This window comes from Vombatus ursinus, unplaced genomic scaffold, assembly GCF_900497805.2.
Source record: "Vombatus ursinus unplaced genomic scaffold, bare-nosed wombat genome assembly UNPS02014797.1, whole genome shotgun sequence".
Taxonomy (NCBI): domain Eukaryota; kingdom Metazoa; phylum Chordata; class Mammalia; order Diprotodontia; family Vombatidae; genus Vombatus; species Vombatus ursinus.
The window spans coordinates 5,445,883-5,467,836 of NW_020954575.1; the positions used below are offsets into that span (position 1 = coordinate 5,445,883).

Here is a 21,954-nt window from a genome sequence, read left to right on the forward strand (position 1 = left end):
AAAAGTACTAGACGCACACCTAGCCAGGATTCTCTATAGATCCATTATAACCTCCTGTAAAAAGATCTTCTGTTAACTCTGCTGACTCCTTTTCAATAGCAGAGGCAGTTTCATCAGTCATCACTCTGTATAAAGACTGTTCTGAAGGGAGCTCATCCCAACCTAAAGCCCAGGAGACCTCTTTCTGGGACAGCCAGGCGTCCATTAGGACAATGTCAAATACATTCATGACAGCCAGCAGTAAAAAGGGCAGGAGAACTGATTCCTTCTCCTTTCCCTCTGAAATGCCTTCCTTTGGATTGACAGACCATGTAAGTAGGAGAGTTGTGTATTTATTGTACATTCTTATGCCAAAGTCAAATCTGACTCCATGTTTTTTTCCCCCTATTAGAGATTAGAAGTCCTGCCTTTAAGTAAAATTAACATTAATAAAGCAACTGTCTCCCAGTCATTCTTCCTCAGGGCTGCCTCTTCAAGTTTGAAAAGCAGTAGGAAGGACTTAGGGCTTATAGTTTTCCCAAAGATCTAGCCTCTTCTTTTGCTTAGGATATTCTCCTGACCTGAAATGCTTTTTTTCCCCTGCTCCTTGTTCACATTTTACCCATCCTACCAGCCCTCCCACCCCCAGGTCCCAGCTCCTTCATAAAAACTCCTCTGTTTATTCCAACCCTTTCTGACCTCATCCTCCTCTGAATTCCTCAGTACAGTCTTTACCACATAATTTAGCTCTTGATTATAGCTAATTATATCTTCAATGGAACCAAGATCTCTTTGGCATTGATACTCTCCCTACATTGGTATAGAGCCACACACAGATATTACGTCCTTTGTGATTCTTGTCTCTGATTTTGCAAAAATCCTAAAATTCTAGGTACATGTACTTCACTGTACTTGAAGTGGGGAAGTTTACAAAGGCAAAACCATGGAGCTTACATTCTGCTGGGCAGGGGAAATGAGTGAATGAATGAATGAAGCATTTATTAAATACTCTTGCAATGCACTGTCCTAAGTTCCGGGAATACTAATAGAAAAGGAAGACAGGCCTTACTCACATTCTGCTGGGAGATAATATATATACAAGATTTCAGCTGCAAATCAGAGGAAAGGTCTTTCAATCAGTATACATTTATTAGATGCCTGCTATGTACCAGGCACTGTGCTGAGCTCTGGGGGATATAAAAAAAGGCAAAAGACAGTCTTTGCCCTCAAGGAACTCAAAATCTAATGGGGGAGACAACATGCAAACAAATATACACAAAGCAAACTATGTGCAGGATAAATAGGAAATAATTAACAGGGGGAAGGCACTAGAATAAAGAAGGATTGAGAAGGGCTTCCTGTAGAAGGTGAAATTTTATTTGGGACTTAAAGAAAGCCAGGGAAGCCATTAGGCATAAATGAGGAGGGAGCATGTTCTAGGCATGAATATTGGCTGGAGAAAATGCCCAAAGCCAATAGATGGATTATCTTGTTCATGAAATGGCCAAAAGGCCAGTGTCACTAGATAGGAATGTTTCTGGGAATGAAGTAGCCTGGGAATAAGAACACTGGAAAGATGATGAGGGGGCTAGGTTATGAAGCACATTTTGTTTTTAGTTTTGGAGGCAATAGAGAACCTTTTATTGGGGGCAGGGTTGTGTGTGTATGACATATTCAGATGTGTTTTAGGAAAATCACTTTAGTGGCTGGAGGGTGGATTGGAGTGGAGAGAAACTTGAAACAGGAAGACCCACTAAACTATTGCAGTAATCCAGGTATGAGGTGATGAGTCTTCACTAGACTGGTGGCAGTGTCAGAGGAGAGAAGGGAGATTTTACAAAGGTGAAATCAACAGGCCTTGACAACAGATTGGATATTGGTGGGGGTGGGGGTTGAGAGATAGTGAAGAATCCCAGGATGACTTCTAGATTGTGAGCCTGAGGGGCTGGGAGAATGGTATTATCCTCTATTGTAATAGGGAAGGTAGCAGTGGGGGAAGGGTTAGAGGGAATACTAAGGAGTTTGATTTTAGACTTGGTAAAGTTAAGATGCGGACCAGATATCTTTTGGACTGGTGATGTGGGATTGGAGGTCAGCAGAGAGTTTGGGGTAGTATAGATAGATTTGAAGATCATCAGTGTAGAGATGGTAATTAAATTCATGGGAGCGAATGAAATTACCAAGAGAAGTGATGTCGAGGGAGGAGGGAAGAGGGTCCAGAACCAAACCCTGAGGGAAACCTGTGGTTAGAGGGTGAGATTTGGAAGAGTGTCCAGTCAAGGAGAGAGAGAGGAGTGGTCAGATAAATAGGAGGAAAATCAGGAGAGAGTGGTGTCCCAAAAACCTAGAGAGAAGAGAGTATCAGGGAAGAAAGTGTGGTCATCGATGTCAAAAACTGAGGACTGAGAAAAAGCTATTGAATTTGGCAACTAAGAGCTCATTAATAACTTTGCAGAGAGCAGTTTCTGTTGGAAGCCAGATTGTAAAGGGTTAAAAAGAGAGTGAAGAAAGAGAGTAGAGGTGCCTATTGTGGGCAGCCTCTTTGAGGAGTTCAGCTACAAAAGCTCCAAAGAAGAGATGTGATAGCTAGTGAGGATGGAGGGGCTAAGTGAGAGTTTTTTGAGGATGGGGAAGCATGGTCATGTTTGTAGACAGTATCAAATGAGCGAGTAGACAGGGGGAGATTGATGATAAGTGAAATAATGGGGATAACAGAGGGACCAATCTGTTGGAAGAGACAGAGTGGAATGGAGTCCCTTGTACAGGTAGAAGGGTTAGACCACCTCACTGTGCAAGACAGAAGTGAAGGGGGAGAGAGCAGCAAAAGGCAAGCCATGGATGGTGGTGGGCTACAGTCATATAAACTTATTTTCTTTTGTTCACTGTTAATTCACGTGTTCTAGTTGGGTCTCCTCTAATAAATTTGAGGGCAGAGTTCACATACTATTCTTCCAAAACTCCCAATTATATTATAGGCCATGTATTTTATACTCAGTGTTGGTAGTTTAATCATTCTTTTGTCATATTGCTTCACTGGGTATCTATCTCTGTATTGTTCCAGAAATCAGCACTGATTCCTCATTTTATTAACCAGATTAGGAAGGGTTATTTTGGGGTCTATAGTAAAGAACTGAAAAGTGAAATTGATCCAGTTTTTCTCTGTGTCCACATTTAGATATTTGTTCTGTAAATGAGTGATTTTGTGATTAATTAACCATCATACACAAGAAGGAAAGAAATAAACTGCAGACATCAAACTTGTGTATACTAATGGGGTTTGTTAAAGGATATTCTTTGTACGTTCAGGGAGGGCTAGAGATGGTACAGGAGTGCTATGGTCTCTCTAGTACTTGGATCTCCTTCACCTGCTATCTAAGAAGCTCAGAAGCCCTTGGTAGGTCTTGTAGGAATTGTCAATTCCCAGATGGTTTTTGGAGTTGCAGCACCAACCATAACATGGCAATGATGGGGTTGGTATCTGGGCCCCAGAAAGGAAAAACCCTGGACTTTCCCACTTGGCCAAATCTGGTGTTCGCCTGAGGCTGTAATCCTATCAACTGACCTTTCATTGTGGCTACACCCGATCTGCCCTCCATTGTCTTACCTCTCCCTATGGCCCCCCGGCCATTTCCCACTCTTAATCCTAGCTAGGCTCCATTCTCTCTTGGCCTTGTGGTCCAGGTCCCTGGAATTCTGTTACCTCATAGACTACTTGGCCCCTCCTAGATCCCTCCCATAGTCTTTCTGTATATAAGGTCTATCTTGTCTCCATTAAGATTCTTAGATTCTTATAATCTAGCCCTCCCTATACAGGCCACCACAATGATGCGGTTTAGGGGTTCAGGGGTACTGGGACCCCAAAATCACAAGACAAGGGTCCTACCCAAAAGAATTCGACCCAAGCCTTCTTTCAGCCACAGACAAGGTTTATTAGAACATCCATCAATTTGGGCAGACTCTTAAGGAGTCTGAACATGGGTAAGCAGTGGCTAGATTATAAGAATCTAAGCATCTTAATGGAGACAAGCTGGACCTTATATACAGAAAGCCTATGGGAGGGATCTAGGAGTGGCCAAGTAGTCTATGAGGTAATAGAATTCCAGGGACCTGGACCACATGGCCAAGGGAGAATGGAGAAGTGGCCTGGGGCGATAGGGAGGTCCACAATGAAAGGCCAGTTAATGGGATTATAGCCTCAGGGAAATGCCAGAGATTTGGCCACGTGGGAAAAGTCCAGGATTTTTCCTTTCTGGGGCCCAGATCCCAACCCCATCATTCCCCTCTCAAATAAACAGGACCCAAATTCTTTTGGAATAAGGGGCAAAGGTCTTGGCTTCTGAAACTGCTTCCTGCTGTCAAGGGGTGTAGAGCTGTCCCTGCCTCGAGGAGGTCCCAAAGAGGAGGTTGACTGGAACCAAGCACAGGCTGCATCCAGGGAACAGTGGGGAGACATTGACTGTTTGTTACCAACTGTAGGTGAATGGGCTGTAATCTGGAAGACACAAATCTGACAGAAAAGACTACAGGGCCCAGATATAAAGCAGGGACTAGATTTAGGGATCAACTTTGAGAGGATAAAACATCCTTAGCTCTGTTTGGATTCAGTTTTCCAACCATGCAGTATCAAATCCACCTCATAGCCAGACTCAGGAATAGCCAGGTGGGTAACATTCCCTTTCAAAGGAACATAATGGGAAAACTGAGCCAGGAGGATCCCATCTTAGACTGAGGCTAAAATTGTCCTCTCAGCTTTTCCCAGTGCTGACTTCTCACCAGTATCACCTTCTCTGAGTACCTTGTGGCATTTCTCTCAAGATGGTGGATTATTGATTATCAATGGATTATGATCCAGACAACTCAAAATAAAATCCTATGAGCTTTTACTTCAAACAGCAAGTTTTACTAATCACAGTTTAGGAACTTTTCCAGGATTTACGTCTCAAATTTAAATTTATCCTAATGTAAAAAGCCAATCATTAGAGATTTCTATGCACTTGCAAATTCTCAGCAAGCCATACATAACCCAAACAAGCTTTTTGGCTAGTTTACACATTGAAACAACAACTAACAATAGCTAAATTATTTTAGTGGTAATCAAATTATGAAAAGTTGCTTGACATAACTGATACAGAAAGTTCACCAATTTGAAACTTGAAACAAACCCATTACCAATCAGGTGACTTCAGTTTTGTGAAATGCACTTCCAAATTACTTTACACAGAGAATCAACATCTCATCATTAACAGTTAAAACTACTAATTTAAAGGAGTGTGCTTACCCAAGTTTAGAGGCTAATTTCATTACCTTGAGTAGGATGTGCTGAACCTGGGTGATGCTTCCAGGCAAAGGTTGTCCCAGGGCCCAAGGCCATTGCCAGTGGGGCCCATGCTGTAGCTGCTGCCCCTCCCCCCTCCTTCCTTTTCTCCAGATGGGGGAGGGTGAAATCAAAAGTGAGGGGTAAAGGGTGAAACTCTCTTCTTCTATGAGAGGGGTTAACAGATACCCTCTTGACTCAAGGGAAGGGAGTGGGCGAAAAGAGTGACCAGGGTTGTAAGGAGGAGTTCTAAACTCCTTAAGGATCGATCACAAAACCTCCAGAATCTGCCAAGATATTTTTAGCTGTTCTAACTTTCCCTGTATCCTCCATGAAGGAGGATTCATAGGTACAGAGGGAAGGGAGTAAGTAAGCCTCAGGGAACCAAAAAGCAACTGCAGTTTTTCCCAGTTCCCTAACGCCGAGGGAATTAATAGATACACTTCCAGATAGGGCATCCGTCCTTGTCCTCTATGCTGTGGAAGGTATATCCAGGACCATGGCTTTGAACTGACCCAGTGGACCGAGAGCCTGAGAGCATCAGGCCCAGTGCTAGACAGCCTCTTAACTGTCTGCCAGAAAAGCACCTCCAAGCCTTGGTGATTGGAGAGCAACCCCAACTGCAGAGCAAGAAAGGGAGGGAGAGGAGGCTTACATATCTTCCAGTCTTGGCTGGAGAAGAACTTGGGGTTAGGCAGTTTCCCCGCACAGGCCACCAAAATGATGCGGTTTAAGGGTTCAGGGGTCCTGGGATCCCAAAATCACAACATGCGGGTCCTGCCCAAAAGAATTCGACCCAAGCCTTCTTTCAGCCAAAGAACGTCCATCATGGGGGGGGGGGGGCAATAGGGAGGTAAGACAATGGAGGGGAGATTGGGTGTAGCCACTATGAAAGGCCAGTTGATGGGATTATAGCCTCAGGCGAACACCGGATTTGGCCAAGTGGGAAAGTCCAGGGTTTTTCCTTTCTGGGGCCCAGATCCCAACCCCATCAGCAGAACTACAGATGGGGCAACTGAAGCACTTCAGAGAAAGTGCTAACACCAAAAATAAGCTCACCAGCTTTACTTTTTTATAAAAAAAATAATCTCTTCAGATGCTTCAGGTTTCTCATTCCTAGTAATTTTAGGGCAACCACTGGCTAGATGGCATGGCAAGCATGGAATGAGAGTACTCATCTTTCTTCTTTCTCAGCACTTGGAAATCTGTTACCCCTAGGAACTGGGATGCTATCAAAAGTTGTTCCATTTAGCCTGAGATCAATGCTGTGGATAATTTGGAACCATTAAGAGATCCTCCCAGCAGTTTAGAGGGGAATATAAGGCAAAATAGTGACAGGCACCTGGGATGGGGGGAGCCCTCAAACCATGAAGGGTATGTTAAGGAGTTTTTCTATGTCTTCTAAATAGTGAAAAAGCTGACCCTGAGGCTGCTCCTTAGTGGAGGACTATAGAGCTTTTGTTCTGAAGAGTTTGCAACTTTCCCTTGAGAGTCTGAGTTTGAATATTGACTTACTTTGGGAAAAGGAGGAGTTTCTCAAAGATTCTATTGTTAAGGAAACTGGCCTCAACTTGGCAGTATCGTTGTATGTGTATGCATACATTCATTCTTTAGCAAGAAATATCAGTCTGTTCACGAATAAAGTGGAAGGATAGCACTTGCCAAGTTAAAAATGCTAGATAGCAAACCTATCCTTATGTACATGATAAGAGTTGTGGAAACCCACAACTATGGGAAGCCAGATGTGATAGGTTATAGTGTAACAGTATCCACTGTATTGTCACCAATGCACCCCTGGTTCTTTGGCATTGGGAAGGCTACTGCTTGAGATAGAGGAGGGTAAACTGGTGTGCTTCCAAGTTGTCCTATTCAACTTGTGGTAATTTGAGTTAAATCTCAGAAGTGTCCTACATAGGTTTATTTTATTTAGCATGAGGCCAATGCTTTGTTTTTGGTTTTTTTTTTTTTTTTATCAGTTACGGGGTAGTTTGTCCACATTCAGTGGACCTGGTTCTTCCATCACCAAGGCCAAAACAGAATCTAGGAAACTACTTCCTACCACTCAGCAAAGCAGATCACAGAAAGGTATTATGCTTAAACTTGAAATGCTTAACACAGTGCCTGGAACATGCTAGTTGACTGACAAATGCAACACAAAATATTAAGGAATACTAAGGGAGTTCTCATATTGTCTGTCCTTTAAAACAATATTCTGCTTTTAAAGATTGGAGTATTTGGTAAAGCTGCTTAGAAGTTTACTGGGAAGGATGAGGTTTTTGTGACTGATTTTTTATTTTTGTTGTGAATCGGCTTTTATTGGAGCTTCCCCTAAAAGACAATGACCTGTTAAGTGTTTGCCAGTCCTTGCTTATCCCTGGTCAGTTTATGCTGGGCTGCTTCTCTAGCAAACCCAACCTCAGATTCAACCTTATCTTAAAAGCAAATGTTCCTTTCTCTTCCCCTGGGGCCCCTGAGAGAGGGAGAAGCACCTAGATCCTGGGAGCATGAGAAACATGCCAATGAGGGAATGACAATAATAACTCGTATTTCTATAGAGGCAGTTTATGTAGTGAAAAGAGAGCTAACATCAGAGCCAGAAAGACCTGGGTTAAGGCCTGGCCTTTGACACATACTGACTGTGTAACCCTAAGCAGAATTCTTTAGCCCAGAGATCCTGAGATCTTTCTGCAGAGGACTTTTCCTACCCAGGTCTGTTGGACTGGAGGTCAGTAAATCAAGAGGCAAGACTAGAAGATAAAAAAGATTGATTATCATCAGCTGAATGGCAATTGCCAGGTAGATAACAAAGCAGAGGGATATACAGACACATAGATGATTTTAGCAGCTTTAGGACAGACAGCATTGAAGTTTTCAGGTTAGGCTGCCCAGTCACTTTCCTTATGTGGGAGACTAAATAAAAAGGATGGGATGTCAGATAACTTTGGAGTTGCCCAAGATCAGGTCTGTTAGGGCAAGAGTGTTTCCCAGTAGTCAGTCTCATCAGACTGTCTTGCCAGGCTGAGGCCTAAGATAGTGAAGGATTCTCTTTAACATAGAATCAGTTTGCCTTATACAGCCTTACAGGCCACTTTTCTTTGACCTCTAAGGCTACTGTTTCTGGGAAGATGTTTCCCTCAGGTTCCCAGCTCCCAGGTTTTGTCCATTTCCTTTACAGCATGTAATCTTTCAATGTCCAGTGAGTGACTCTAAGTTGCAGAGGAGGTGCTAATCTGCATTAATAATAGGAGTTTCCTATATGAAATAATGGGCGTAGTCCCTCCCACTGATGCAATTTAGGGGTTCAGGGGGTCCTGGGACCCCAAAATCACAATACACGGGTCCTGCCCGAAAGAATTCGACCTAAGCCTTCTTTCAGCCAAAGACAAGGTTTATTAGAACATCTGTCATATTGGGCAGACTCTTAAGGAGTCTGAACATTAGAAAGCTATTGGCTAGATTATAGGAATCTCAGCAGTGGCTAGATTTTAAGAATCTGAGCATCTTAATGGAGCCAAGATGGACCTTATATACAGAAAGCCTGTGGGAGGGACCTAGGAGTGGCCAAGTAGTTTGGGGTGACTGGAGGAGGGGTCTAAGGAGATCTAGGTGGGAGTGGCCAGTAAACTGGGGTAAACAGAACTCCTGGGACCTGGACAATGGAGCCTAGCTAGGATTGAGTGTGGGAAATGGCCAGGGGCCATAGGGAGGTAAAACAATGGAGGGGAGATTGGGTGTAGCCACAGTGAAAGGCCAGTTGATGGGATTATAGCCTCAGGGGAACACCATAGATTTGGCCATGTGGGAAAGTCCAGGGTTTTCCCTTTCTGGGGTCTAGATCCCAACCCCATCACCACTATTTATCCCAACCCCAACACAAGTCCTTCCTCATGACAATCCTGTAAGGTAAGTCGTGCATGTATTGTTATCCCCATTTTATTGATGAGGACCGTGAGGATTTGGGAGGTTACAGTAAAATATTAAATGTGTGAGACTGGATTTGAGCCAAGGGTTCTTGACTCTCATTTAGCACTCTTTGTTCTACAACTTGACAATTCAAAAGTGTCTGCTCTGGAGTATAGCCACTCCCACATGGTCTGTCTGAGCCTCAGCTGGGCTTTCTTGAGAAAGAGACTCATTTTCTATTGTTTGTTACTTCATTGTTGGGCCATTCATTGTGAAGGAGAACATACAGTATAGGTCTGCCAAGCCTAGGTCAGTCTTTGAAGGACTAGTGCCAACAGGAATATCATTTGAGCTTGACTGTTCATTCTCTGTTAGACCAACAGATTAAATTAATCATTCTTACCCCTTCCCTTTTCTTTTTAATTTTTAAGAGATATCAGATTCTCCTTTGCCAGAGTGTATTGATGAACTACCTCCACCTTCCCAGGAACTCCTTGATGAAATAGGTAAGGGAAATGGAATCCAGAATATGGTGTGGGCCTGTTAGCCAGAAGATCCCCTCTTCAGCAAGGGAAAGAGCTCACCTGCTGCTCTTTCACACCCCTGCATCTCAGCTGCACAGCCTTTCCCACAGATATTACCATTGTTGAGCTCTGAAGTGGCACCACCAGATATAGTGAGACTCATATTTTCCAATTATAGCATCTTTGCAGACTCCCTCTAGACCATTTCTTATTTGAAAAGGCTGCTGCTGATAGAGTGGTGTTAGGAATTGGACAGAGGTATAGTTGTTGATAAGACTGGTCATATGGATAGTGAAATTTCTTCCTCAGTCTTGGATCATACTCGTGGATCCTCTTGCTCTTTGGGGAGCTTTACCTCATGGTAGTTGGGCTTTTTTTTTTTTCCCATGAACTAGGTCTAGTCATGTGTGCCACATGGTAACTCCCCTGCAGGGTTAACCTGTGTCCAGCTGTACTCCATTGACTTCTCATAGTGCATGTGTAATCCCAATCACTATTCAGATGCCATGCTTCATTCACTTCACCATTATAGTAACTAATTGTGCCAAATTTCTGAATGAGAAGTAACACATTAAGTTAGTGGTCTAGAAGTCAGTTCTTCAGGATTTAAAAATCCATTCCACTGAGATCCCAGAGGTGAAAAGATGAGGAATGTGTCAGGGTAAGAGAAGGCCATATTTGTCCTGAGCTTCATACATAGATGATGCTGTATGGAATGAATTGGTTAGAGAATCTGCTCCTAGAAAGTTGTGCAACAGCCACAGAGGGGCAGGCTGCCTTGAATCTTTTTGCTTTTATATTATGACAGAGCACTTGAAGCAACAAAGTGCTTCTTCCTCAGTGTTTGATGAGAGTGGGTCGAGTTACTGTGATCTGACATTAAATGGTAAGTGGACTGTCCATTGTAGAAGATCTTTCTAAAGTGGAGCTATACTGTGATCTTAAGAGTCTATGGTAGAGCCATCTCACTGGTGAAGTCAGGGTGGGTGTAAAGTGTGATCATGAAATTTATTTTTGAGATTCTCAGCCTCCTCTTTGTTCTCTTTGTCTCACCTCATCTTTCAGACACATTAGTTGTGCCCTATCAAAATATATTCTCAAGAAAGGAGTCAGTCTCAGTCATTTTACCTTAGTGTGAACTTAATTCAAGGTGTTCCCTCTCCCAAGGGCATTTGTGTTTCCAGTCTTATTTCTTTTCTGCTTGGCTACGGTTGAACTTGTGAAAGAGATTTTGAGGGAGAATGGTCAAAGACACCTTCCCAAAATCACACTGTGGAGGAGGTTGCCAGGTCTGTCTACTTAGAGATCTGACCCTTGGCTGAGAACCCTTTACAGCATGGTCTTCTTAGTACTTAAGTCTAAGACAAATAACACATGATATGTTATGTGAAAAAGTCTGAGAGAGGAAATTTCCGGTGGGTAGACTTGCCCTGCACGAATGTGATCTGATCAGATCCTGTTGCATGTGCACTAACTGTGCCCTAGAAGGTCATTGGGCCTTGAATTATGTTCTCAAAAAATCAACGGACAGTATGAGAGGGCTTTGTTTCCATGGCACTGAAACTAAAATGGAAATGCCTTCCCAGTCCGCATTGTCTTTGGTTATCTTAGGGCAGGACAAGTTCATGTATAGGTTATTAAAATTTAAAGCTGTCTTTGCCCTTGATGTGCTGTTGCTGCTACTGATACCTGAAGGGGTTCTACAACATGCTCTGCACCTTCTTGGATGAGTCCATTTTGGAGCCTGGAACATTCAAGAAGGAAATGCTAAAGTTTGAGACAGCCTTAGCTGTATTGAGCATCACAAATACTCAATTAAGTGAGTTAAGTGACAAGTGCTTTACTTATCTGCAAGACCCTTTGAACGTGGTCTAAAACTCACACTTCGAAAGTGTTTTGATATTGCCTACATCTTAAAAAAAAGAAAAGAAGGCCACCAGGAAAATGAGCTCAAAGAAGACAGTTTGATTTTCTAGAAACTGAATGGGACAATAAGAAATACCTTCCTGGGACAGAAGGATTAGAAAGCAATGTGTTAAATGCAATAGATTATACTAACCCAATCTTAATTTTTTTCAGCCTGTAGTTTTATTAAATGTTTTGCTGTTCTGCTTAAGTAAATCTTATTAATTAGCTCTAGATCAAAGGCATTTAGAAGAAAAGTTAATTCAGAATAAAGGAGAAGATGGCAGTGTTCTTTGGACCAAAGAAACCCTGTACCTAACAGAAGAGATGGACAGGTTAGTGAAGAAGCTGGATTTTCCAGAGGACTTGTGTCCATGTTGTTGTGCTCTAAGGTGGCAGCACCAGATATAGTGAGACTCATATTTTCCAGTTATGGCACCTTTGCAAACTCCCTCTAGACCATTTCTTGTTTGAAAACAAGACTCTTAGTTAGCAAAACAAGTTTTGCTGCTGATAGAGTGGTGTGAGGAGTTGGACAGAGGTATACACATCACGTATTCTGTCTCTGTAGTACAGTGGCTTGATGGGCTTCTTTTAGTGCATTTTGGAGAGACAGAAGACTGAACAAAGTGGACCCAGAAAACTAATGTGGTCTTAGGTTGCATTAAGAGAGGTGTGTCCAGAAGCAGAACCCAGGAAATGATAGTTCCTATACTCTGCCTTGTCCAGAACACATCTGGACTATTATGTTAAATCCTGGACACCACATTTTTTGAAGGATATCAGTAAGTAAATAATCAGTATTTGTGAGTGTCCACAGGAGGTCATCAAGGATTCATTAATTCATTCAACAATCACTTATTAAGGACTGGGCCCTATCCAAAGCACTGGAAATACAAAGATAAAAAACAATCCTGGGGCAGCTAGGTGGCACAGTGGATAGATCTCCGGCCTTGGAGTCTGGAGGACCTGAGTTCAATTCTGCCCTCAGACACTTGACACTTATTAGCTGTGTGACCCTGGACAAGTCACTTAACCCTGATTGCCTCACCAAAAAGCAAAAAAAAAAAAGAAAAAAAAAGATCTGTTTCCTCAGAGAGCTTACATTTAGCATACATAGAAAAATAAATGCAAAGTAATTTAGAGGTTAGGGAAAGGAAAGTACTAGATCGAGATAGATAGGTTTCCTATAAGAGGTGGCACTTGAGTTCAGCCTTGACAGAAGCTAGGGCTTTTAAAGAAATGGAAGTGAGAAGGGAGTGCATTCTAGGCATGAAAGACAGCCTGGGCAAAGGTATGTCATTTACAGGGGAACCACAAGTAAGCCAGTAGGGCTAGAACAATTTGGTGAAGGGAATTAAAAATATGAGGGTTGAATGTTCCCTTTTTCACTCCAAGTTCTCTAACAAGGGGGACATGGAGGTACCGGTTCTAGACCCGCACTGAAGCTTTATTCATGGAATCGTCTTTGGGAGAAGAATGGAAACTTTCTCAGTTGGTTTTAAGGGTGAAAGCAAAAAGCCTTTTGAGTATACGTGGGTATATTTGCCAAGTGCTAGGAGAATGGTCTAGAATTATTCTGTCATGTAAAGAATCAAGCCCCCCTACATGTATTTATGGTTTTTTTTTTCTCTCAGGATTATGCATGTGAAATACTAACTCACATTCCATAAGGGAGGGGGAATAAATTTATGTACACAAAGATGTTAACAAGAGAGAAAGGCCTTCCTTATTAATATAGCTAAGTATAAATGTTTGTATTTTCTGGAGCAGGCAATATTAATTCATTTACCTTTCAGTAAACTACCAAGCAAGACATTAGGGAAATCATCACAGCAGTTAAAGTTTTGTTGGCCCTGCCACAGAATGGGAACTGATTGAGATTTCCAAGAGAAGGTGCAGAGAAGGAAGAGAAGAAAGCCCAGGATAGGACCTTGGCATATACCCACATGTTGGGGATGGTACTGGATGAGCATCTAGTAAAGTAAACTGAAGAGGAATACCAGTGAAGTAAGAGAACTAAGAGTGAGCAGTGTCACAAAAATTCAGGGAGAAGAAAGTAGGAAGGAGGATGAGGTCGGCAGTGTCAGATACTCTAGGGAGGCCAAAAAGAATGAGGACTTGAAAAAAAAGAAAAGAAAAAGACACTGGCCTGTGAACCCCAAACCCCAGAAACCCCAGTTTGAAACAAAGTCTGCTCTGAGAAAGAGACAGGTGAAATTGGGGTGCATGTGTCCACAGTTTAATTTCTCAAAGTGGCTTGACGTATATTGTGTGGGAGTACAGTCCAAAACTGGGCCCCTCCCAAGGGGGGTGGTTCAGAACTGGCTCAGTTTGGGATTTTGGAGTACAGCGTTATATGCCTTTCCAAGAATAGGTGTTCCCACGGGGGGGGGGGGGGGGTGTGCCAATCAACCATGATTGGTTGACATACTACGAGGTGGGTGGATTCCTTAGATCACTGTCCACAGGCCTATATCACTCGCCATCAAAGGAAATGCCACCCCTAATCTTGGAAGTCTGTCTCCACCCAAACCTGAGTAGATAAAATCAATTCAGGCCTGGGTTGGAGTTTGACCAAGATAAGAAGATTCAATGCAATCTCATTATTAGAGATGTCTTTCTGAAGAACTTTGAAGCAGAAGGCTGGCAGGGTGGAGCTCTGAGTCTCCAGGACACAAATTACCAAGAGAAATAATTTTTAACACAATCTGTTCTGAAATAATGGAAAAATTGTTGAACTGGGAGTCAGAGGACTTGGGTTCAACACTACGACTCTTATGTCAAGTCACTTCTCTAAACTTCAGTTTCCCCATCTGTATTATGAGGGGGATGGACTAAATGAGCTCTGACATTCTATGATTTGGCTCCAGTGCCCATTCTGCCCCCATTTGGGGCTGTTTGCAGTGGACTTGTGCTTACATGCCTTAGCATAGTGCAATCTTATTGCACATACTCATGGAGAAAAAACACTATCATCTACTTTTGTGCTATGGATGAGAAATTTGGCTATAATCCTGAACTTCAGCATCCTTATCCATTAAATGGTGATAATATCTGTAGTACTGACCTCACTGTATCGTTGGGAGGGTAAAATGAAAGCACTTTATAAACCTTGAAGTATCCTATAACTATCGGTTATCATTATGCTATAATGATGATAATAGCTTTTATCTTCCTTCCACTTTCTTCCTCTTCTGTTGAAAAAAAGGGAAAACGAAACTCTAACAACATAAATATGGTCAAACAATACAAATCCTCATGTTGGCCATGTCCAAAAACGCACATCTCATTCTGTACAATCTTTCAGGAGGTGGGTAATATCCCACCTCTCTATCATCATAATGCTTCTGGAATCCTAGTTGATCATTGGCTTGATCAGGTATTAAGTCATTTCTTCAACTGAAACATGTTACATTTTGCTCCAGTCTTTTATATTAACTCTACATGAATCTTTGTTTCAAGTATGTTTCTTGTAAATAACTTATTGGATTTTTCTTTCTTTTTTTTCTTTTTTGTTTGGTGAGGCAATTGGGGTTAAGTGACTTGCCCAGAGTCACACAGCTAGTGAGTGTTACGTGTCTGAAGCTGGATTTGAACTCAGGTCTTCCTGACTCCAGGGCCAGTGTTTTATCCACTACACCACCTAGCTGCCCCTGGATTTTGCTTTCTAATACATTCTACTATCCTCTTCTGTTTTATGGATGAGTTTGTAACATTCATGTCCATACTTATGATTCTTAATTGTGCATTTCCCTTCATCCTCTTCTCTTACTTTTCTTTCTCTATGTTTCCTGCCTGCTCTTTAAAAAGAAGAGCAGACTTTTTGTGGCAAAGAATTGGAAATTGAGGGGAAGCCCATCAATTGGGGAATGACTGAACAAGTTGTGGTACATGAGTGTAATGGAATACTATTGTGAAGTGATGAGCAGGCAGACTTCAGAAAAATCTGGAAAAACTTATATGAACTGATGCTGAGTGAAAAGAGCGGAACCAGGAGAACATTGTATGCAGTAACAGCCACACTGTGTGATGACTGATGTTGATAGACTTGTAAGCTCTTCTCAGCAATGCAAGGATCTAAGACAACTCCGAGAGACTCATTAGAAAATACTATCCACATCCAGAAAAAGAACCATGGAGTCTGAATGCAGATGGAAGCATACTATTTACTCTCCTTTTCTTTTGTTGTTTTGTTTTATTTCTTCTTTCCCATGGTTCCTCCCATTAGTTCTAATTCTTCTATACATCATGACTAATGTGAAAATATGCTTAATATGAATGTATAAGTAGAGCCTCTATCAGATTACATACCATCTTAGGGAGGGGAGAGGCGAGGGAGGGGGAAAATTTAAAAACTCATAATCTTATGGAAGTGAATGTTGAAAACGAAAAATAAATAAATTTAAATTTAAAAAAAATAAAAAGAAGAACAAAATGACAAGAGAGGTGGTGAGCTCAGCTCCAGTGTTATAGGTTTGCTATAGGCTGCTTCTCCTCCCCAGCTCCTTTTCTCTTTCCTTCACCTTGAACCCAACCATAAGTCCTTATCTTTTTTTTTTTTAAGCCTTCTTCAAGATCTAGCCACATTAGTTAAGTTTGTTTTAGTTAGGAGTAGTGCCTACCTTAACCTGCCCTCCTTGTTATTCATGTCATTCTCTTCTCCCCTTTCTCTTCTGTTTCTCTTTTGAATGAGATATATTTCTTTACCCAGCTTTATTTTCTTCCCTCCTTTGACCAGTTCGGATGAGATGAGGTTCAAAGGTGGCCAGTGTGCCCCTACCCCTTCCTCCTTTGGTTTTCTACTTTTACACACTGTATAAGATAATTTTCTCTACCTTTTCTCTTCCTTTTTCCCCCCTAGTGTATTCCTTTTCTCTCCCTTTCCATTTTTTTCTTTCTTATAAAATCATCAAAACAAAAAATAAATAAATCATCAAAACAAAACCTCTTGTTGGCTCTCTTTTGTTAGAAGATTCTCTTCATGACCCAGCTGGAAACTGAGGCCCAGAGAGGGGAAGTGAATTACCCAACATCACAAATAGCAAGAGCCAGGATTTGAATCCATGTCTTTTGACTCCAGATCTGGTGTTCTTCCCACCATTTCTCTTATCACCATTTTATTGATGAGGAAGCTTCTTGTCATGGGAGGTATTCAGAGAGTGATGGCCATCTTACCAGGAATAATGTGGAAATGATCTCTACACTGGGTGGAACATTAACTTCATGACCCCTTAAGTTTTCTTTGAACTCTCAAATTATACGGACTTAGACTAGTCACTTCATCAATAAAGTGAATAAAGCAGCATATCATCATATGAACTCAGAAGGAAATGTAAACATTGAACCTGACCTTGGTCTTTTTGCCTCTGGACAGGGCTCACTCTACTCTGGATGAAGAGTTGGAAAGATGGCTGTCTGAGCCATCTGAGAAGAGCAAGAAGCTTCAAGAAGGTCTTACAGAGAGCTCTGCAAGGTTGTTGCTCCCCACTAGGGGATTATTTCATTTATTATGTTAAGTGGGTCTGATTTTCATTTTCTACCTAAGGTTATCTGGGATCTCTGGAAAACTTGGGTAGTGATAAGATTGCATTGTTGCAAATGAGCAAATGTCAGCCCCAGAATGATTTTATAAAAGAAGAAATGAGCATATTAAGTTAGGTTCAAAGTTGCCATTTAGAAAAAGAATGTCTTTGAGATTTTATTGGGATAGGATGGGGCAAGTTTGGAAGTAGAATAGTCTGCTGAATCCTGATTTTAGTGGCATCAGGTTTTGCAGTTCTGGTACCATGTCCTTGACTGGATACCTCTTGTGTCACAGATAGAATGTGAGTTCCTCATGAATAAGGATAATTTTTTTTTTTTTTTTTGGTCATTGTACCCTCCCCGTTGAACACAGTGCCTCACACAGAGTAGATGTTTAATAAAGGTTAGTGGTGTTGAGTTCTGGTCCTGGTTTGTCAACTAACATAATCTTGGCAAGGTATTTCACTTCTGTGAAGTGGGCCTTTCTGTCCTCACCTCCCCTTCCTAGGAACCCTAGAGTTAGAGCAGGTAGAGCCTTTCATAATAGAGGTTATTAAGTTATCTAACCCAGGTAGCCAATAGTGGATCCAGTAGGAGACCCCAGGTTGTCTGACTGCAGGTCACTGTTGCCTTCTTTTTGCTGTACCATGCTGCCCCTCCCATATACTTTTCAAGATCATCATGAAAATAAAATGAAGTAATAAAAATACTTTGAATAGTTGAAAGTGGTATATACAAATGTAAAGTGGTATTTATTGGTGGTAGTATTAGATGTTTTTATTGTTTTGACCAAAAAGGGATAACTAGTTAGTGATATGGATGTGATAAAGATCTTAGGAGAAAAATGATGTGTCATCCTGGAGTGTGTAATGATGAAGGAAGGAAATATTAGACCTATTCATTAAAATCTTGAACTTTTTGACTCAGAGAAAAGCTAGATATAGTTTCATGATTAAAGGAGTCCAACCTAGAGCTAGATGAGGTACAAAGGTACATTTCAGATCTAAATCCTGTGATTCTGTCTATAAAATAGATTTGGTTTAAGAGGGATGGAAAGTTCTAAAAATTGAAATTCTCTATAGAGTTATAAATAATCTCTATGAGAAGGAAAGGGGGAAACAGCATTTCCTAACGTTTGTGGTGGTTTGTGTGATATGAATAAGGATTCTGTTAGGAATTGTAATGCTAGATTCAATTTGCTAGAAATTTCATAGCCGGTATTCACCCTGGTCTCTGAGAAGGGGCAGGCTGTGAGTATAGCTAGCTAGTCAGAGGGAGAGCTGGACAATAGAGTAAGAAGGAGAAACAAGGAAGAAGAGTGGCTGACAAAATGCTTGTTGGTAAGGTGTAGTTGGTAAGCAGTAGCTGGTAAGCACTTAGTAGCTGCTTAGTGAAATCTTGACATAGGGCCATATTTTAGCCGGAGTATACTGTGGCTGTCATTCTGTTCTAGGTGCCCAGGCCTCAGAGTGACAGCCCTTCTTCCTTAATTGAGGCCCATTGTTCCTTTATCATTATGATCTCCTCCATAGCGGCCACCGTATTATGGCTGCCATCAGCTTATTTCAAGCTAAAAAGTGTTCCATTGCCAAATTAGTTTGGAGAATTGATCCAAAGAAATCACTGTGCAAAGAAAATTGAGATCATTGTTTTAATAGAATTGCAGGATACAAAATAAATCCACAAAAATTAACATTTCTACATAGCAATAACAAAATCGTGGAGGAAATGATAAAAAGGAAAATGTCATTCAAAATAACTGCAAAATGCATAAAATCTCTGGGAGTCAGTCTACCAAGACATGTGCAAGACTTACTTAAGTACAATAAACACTCTTTAAAGAAATAAAGACACTCTCACCCCCCGAGTCCTCTACTGTGCCAGCCTGAGGCTTCCTGGAGATCTTTCTCCTTGGCCATGGTTTCTTTCAGCCTCCTGGAGAAGTAAATTGAAGGTAGGAACCACAGGCCACTGTGGCCAAGTGGGGCTGCTTTTTGGACGATGATATCATCAGTGGTGATACCTAATGGCAGGGATTTTGTGCTTGGTGACCCAGAGCCCTCAAGGTAGAATACAGAATGTGACAAAAAGTCTGGAATCTCTCACCTCAACTGATTGGATTCGTCATAAATTTACCAAGTCAAGGATTCCAGATGAAGTGTTTCAACCTTCACCTGCAGCTCATAAAAAATATGGTGGGGACCCTCAACACCCTCATAAATTACATGTTGTCACCAGAATTAAAAGTGTGCATAGAAGACCATATTGGGAAAAGGAAATCATAAAACTCCTTGGACTGGAAAAAGCACATACTCCAGAAGTGCATAAGAATATCCCTTCAGTGAATGCGAAATTGAAAGTGGTTAAGCATCTGATAAGAATCCAGCCATTAAAACTGCCACAAGGACTTCCAACAGAAGAACAGATGTCAGAAACTTGCCTCAAGACCACAGATGAATTAGTAGTACAGTGGCATCTAAGACCATTGGGACAAAAGGCAATTAAGGCCTAATTGCTTTTTCATTTTCTTGTAATATTTTCATGTGTTTTTATTAAAATGTGTTTTAAACACCAAAAAAAAAAATAATAAAGAATAAGTTAAATAAATGGAAGGATATTCTGTGCTCATCGTTAGTTGGGCTGCTTACTATGATAAAAATTGACCACACTACCTAACTTAAGTTACAGATTTAGTGCTATGCCATTCAAACTACAAAGAAGGTACCAAGATTTTTTCTCATGGTGAATTCTTAACCAAATAATTAGATAATTTTGATTACATGAAATTGAAAAGATTTTGCACAAACAAAATTAATTCATCTGAGATAAAAAAGGAAATGGGCATCTATGAAAATATATTTGAATCAAATAACTCTAATAAGGGTCAAATATCCAAGATAGATAGACAACTAACAAATATATAAGAACAAAAGCCATTCCATAATAGCTGAGTCACAGAATATGGGTCAAAGTATATGAATAGTTCTCAAAAGAAGAAATGCAGACTATTAACCATATGAAAAGAATGTTCCAAATCACTCATAGTTATTGAAATGCAGGTCTGAACCACCCTGAAGTTTCACCTGAAACTTCTCGAATTAGCAAAGAATGACAAAAGATGAGAATAGTCAATGTTTGAGGGTTCCTCAAAAGACAGTCATATTAATGCATTGTTGATGAAACTATGGATTGGTACATACGTCCTAGAAAGCAGCTTGGAATGAATTATACGGATAAAATGACATGCCCATACCCTTTGACCCAGAGATTGCACTGCTAGGAAATTAGTACCACCACCACTCTACCAACAAGGTCATTGATGAAAAAAAAAGATTGCCACACATACTACAATATTTGTAGCAGCACTTCTTATGGTAGCAAAGACCTGGAAACAAAGCAGATGCCCACCTATTGAAGAGTGCTAAACAAATTGTGGCATGTAAACATTGAGAAACAATAAAAACAATGAATAATACAGAGAAGCATGGAAATATTTGACCTAATGCAAAGTGAAGTAAGCAGAAACAGGAAAATAATACATGGACTGCAAGTGTAAAATGTAAAGAACCACAACAAAATAATGAAAACTAAATATTATGATACTACAATGACCATGCTTGGCCCCAGAGAAGAAAGAAGATACCTTCCTAGGCTCCTTTGCAGAGTGGAGATCCACAGGTGTGGGACACTGCATATAACATCAGATTTTTTTCCATTTATTGATTGATTTTGCTCAGTTTTCTCTCCTTTTTTTCCTCTTCTTTTTATTTTTTGTTATAAGGGATGGCTTTCTAGGACGGGAAAAGGATACTGAGGGAAAGGTGAAAGGATATAGGGGGAAAAGTTAGTGATGTAAAAACAAGATAGCAACAAAAACCTCTTTTTAAAAAAATTATAGTGCACAAGTCATTTACCTTCAGGAGTTACCCAGGGGATGTAGTTAACTCAAAGCAGTCATTTACCGAAATGGCATAGTAAGAACACTAGCTTAACAAAAAATACCAAAATGAATTTTGTGACTATATAAGAAAATGTCAGAAGAGCCCAAATTTTAAAAGTACACATTTGTTATCTTCCCCTAAACCTTGAATGCATCTTTCCCCAGATACACACAGCATCAGTGGGAGGAGTAGTCATACATGTAGAATATGATAGTAAAGGTGTTATAAAAGCAAAAGATACCAATAAAATTTTTCAGCTGAAAATAGAGAAATCTGTATGGCTGTTTAGAACTTCTGATGAGCCCAAATTTTAAAAGTACATATTCAAAGATTCAAATCCTAGCTCCAAAACTTACTAATTCTATGATGATAGTCAAGTCAGTCTGTTTCTCAAAACTTTAGTTTCTTTATCTGTAAAATGGGGCCAATAATACTTCCACTAAATACTTCACAGAGCTGTTGTAAGGAAAGCTAATCATGAACCTTAAAGAACTGTAGAAATGTAAATTATCTATTAATTGAAGTTGAAGTAGGTGGTAAAGTACAATGAAAAAAAGACTAGATTTTTAGTCAGAGGACCTGGGTTCAAATCCTACCTACTAGTTATACTATGTGACATTGGGCAGGTCATTCTCCCTGGGCCTCAGTTTCTTCATCTTTCTAAGTGACATTGTTGAACATGATGAGCTCCAAGAATCCAAAGACCCTTCTAAGCTCTAAATCATGATTCTATGATCCCTGAAAATTTCCAGTGTCTTCTTGACTAATAGAGAGTATTCCTACTTGAGTTGTCAGTCTAATCTATAACTGTTTTTACTTTAGAAAGAATCTTAGGAGTGAGTCTGAAGTACTCACATAACAT

At 40.8% G+C, this 21,954-nt stretch overlaps 1 protein-coding gene and 1 pseudogene across 2 annotated transcripts in view; both read left to right on the forward strand.

The window, feature by feature from the left end:
• The window catches only part of TEX14 (testis expressed 14, intercellular bridge forming factor), a 153,522-nt gene that overhangs the window by 129,298 nt on the left and 2,270 nt on the right, over positions 1-21,954 (forward strand). For both annotated transcript variants that reach the window (XM_027870356.1, XM_027870357.1), the window contains 4 exons: positions 9,628-9,702; positions 10,529-10,606; positions 11,855-11,960; positions 17,003-17,101. In XM_027870356.1, coding sequence (XP_027726157.1) covers positions 9,628-9,702; positions 10,529-10,606; positions 11,855-11,960; positions 17,003-17,101 — 358 coding nt within the window. The remainder of the gene's footprint in view (positions 1-9,627; positions 9,703-10,528; positions 10,607-11,854; positions 11,961-17,002; positions 17,102-21,954) is intronic.
• Positions 19,121-19,663, forward strand: LOC114049184 (annotated as a pseudogene).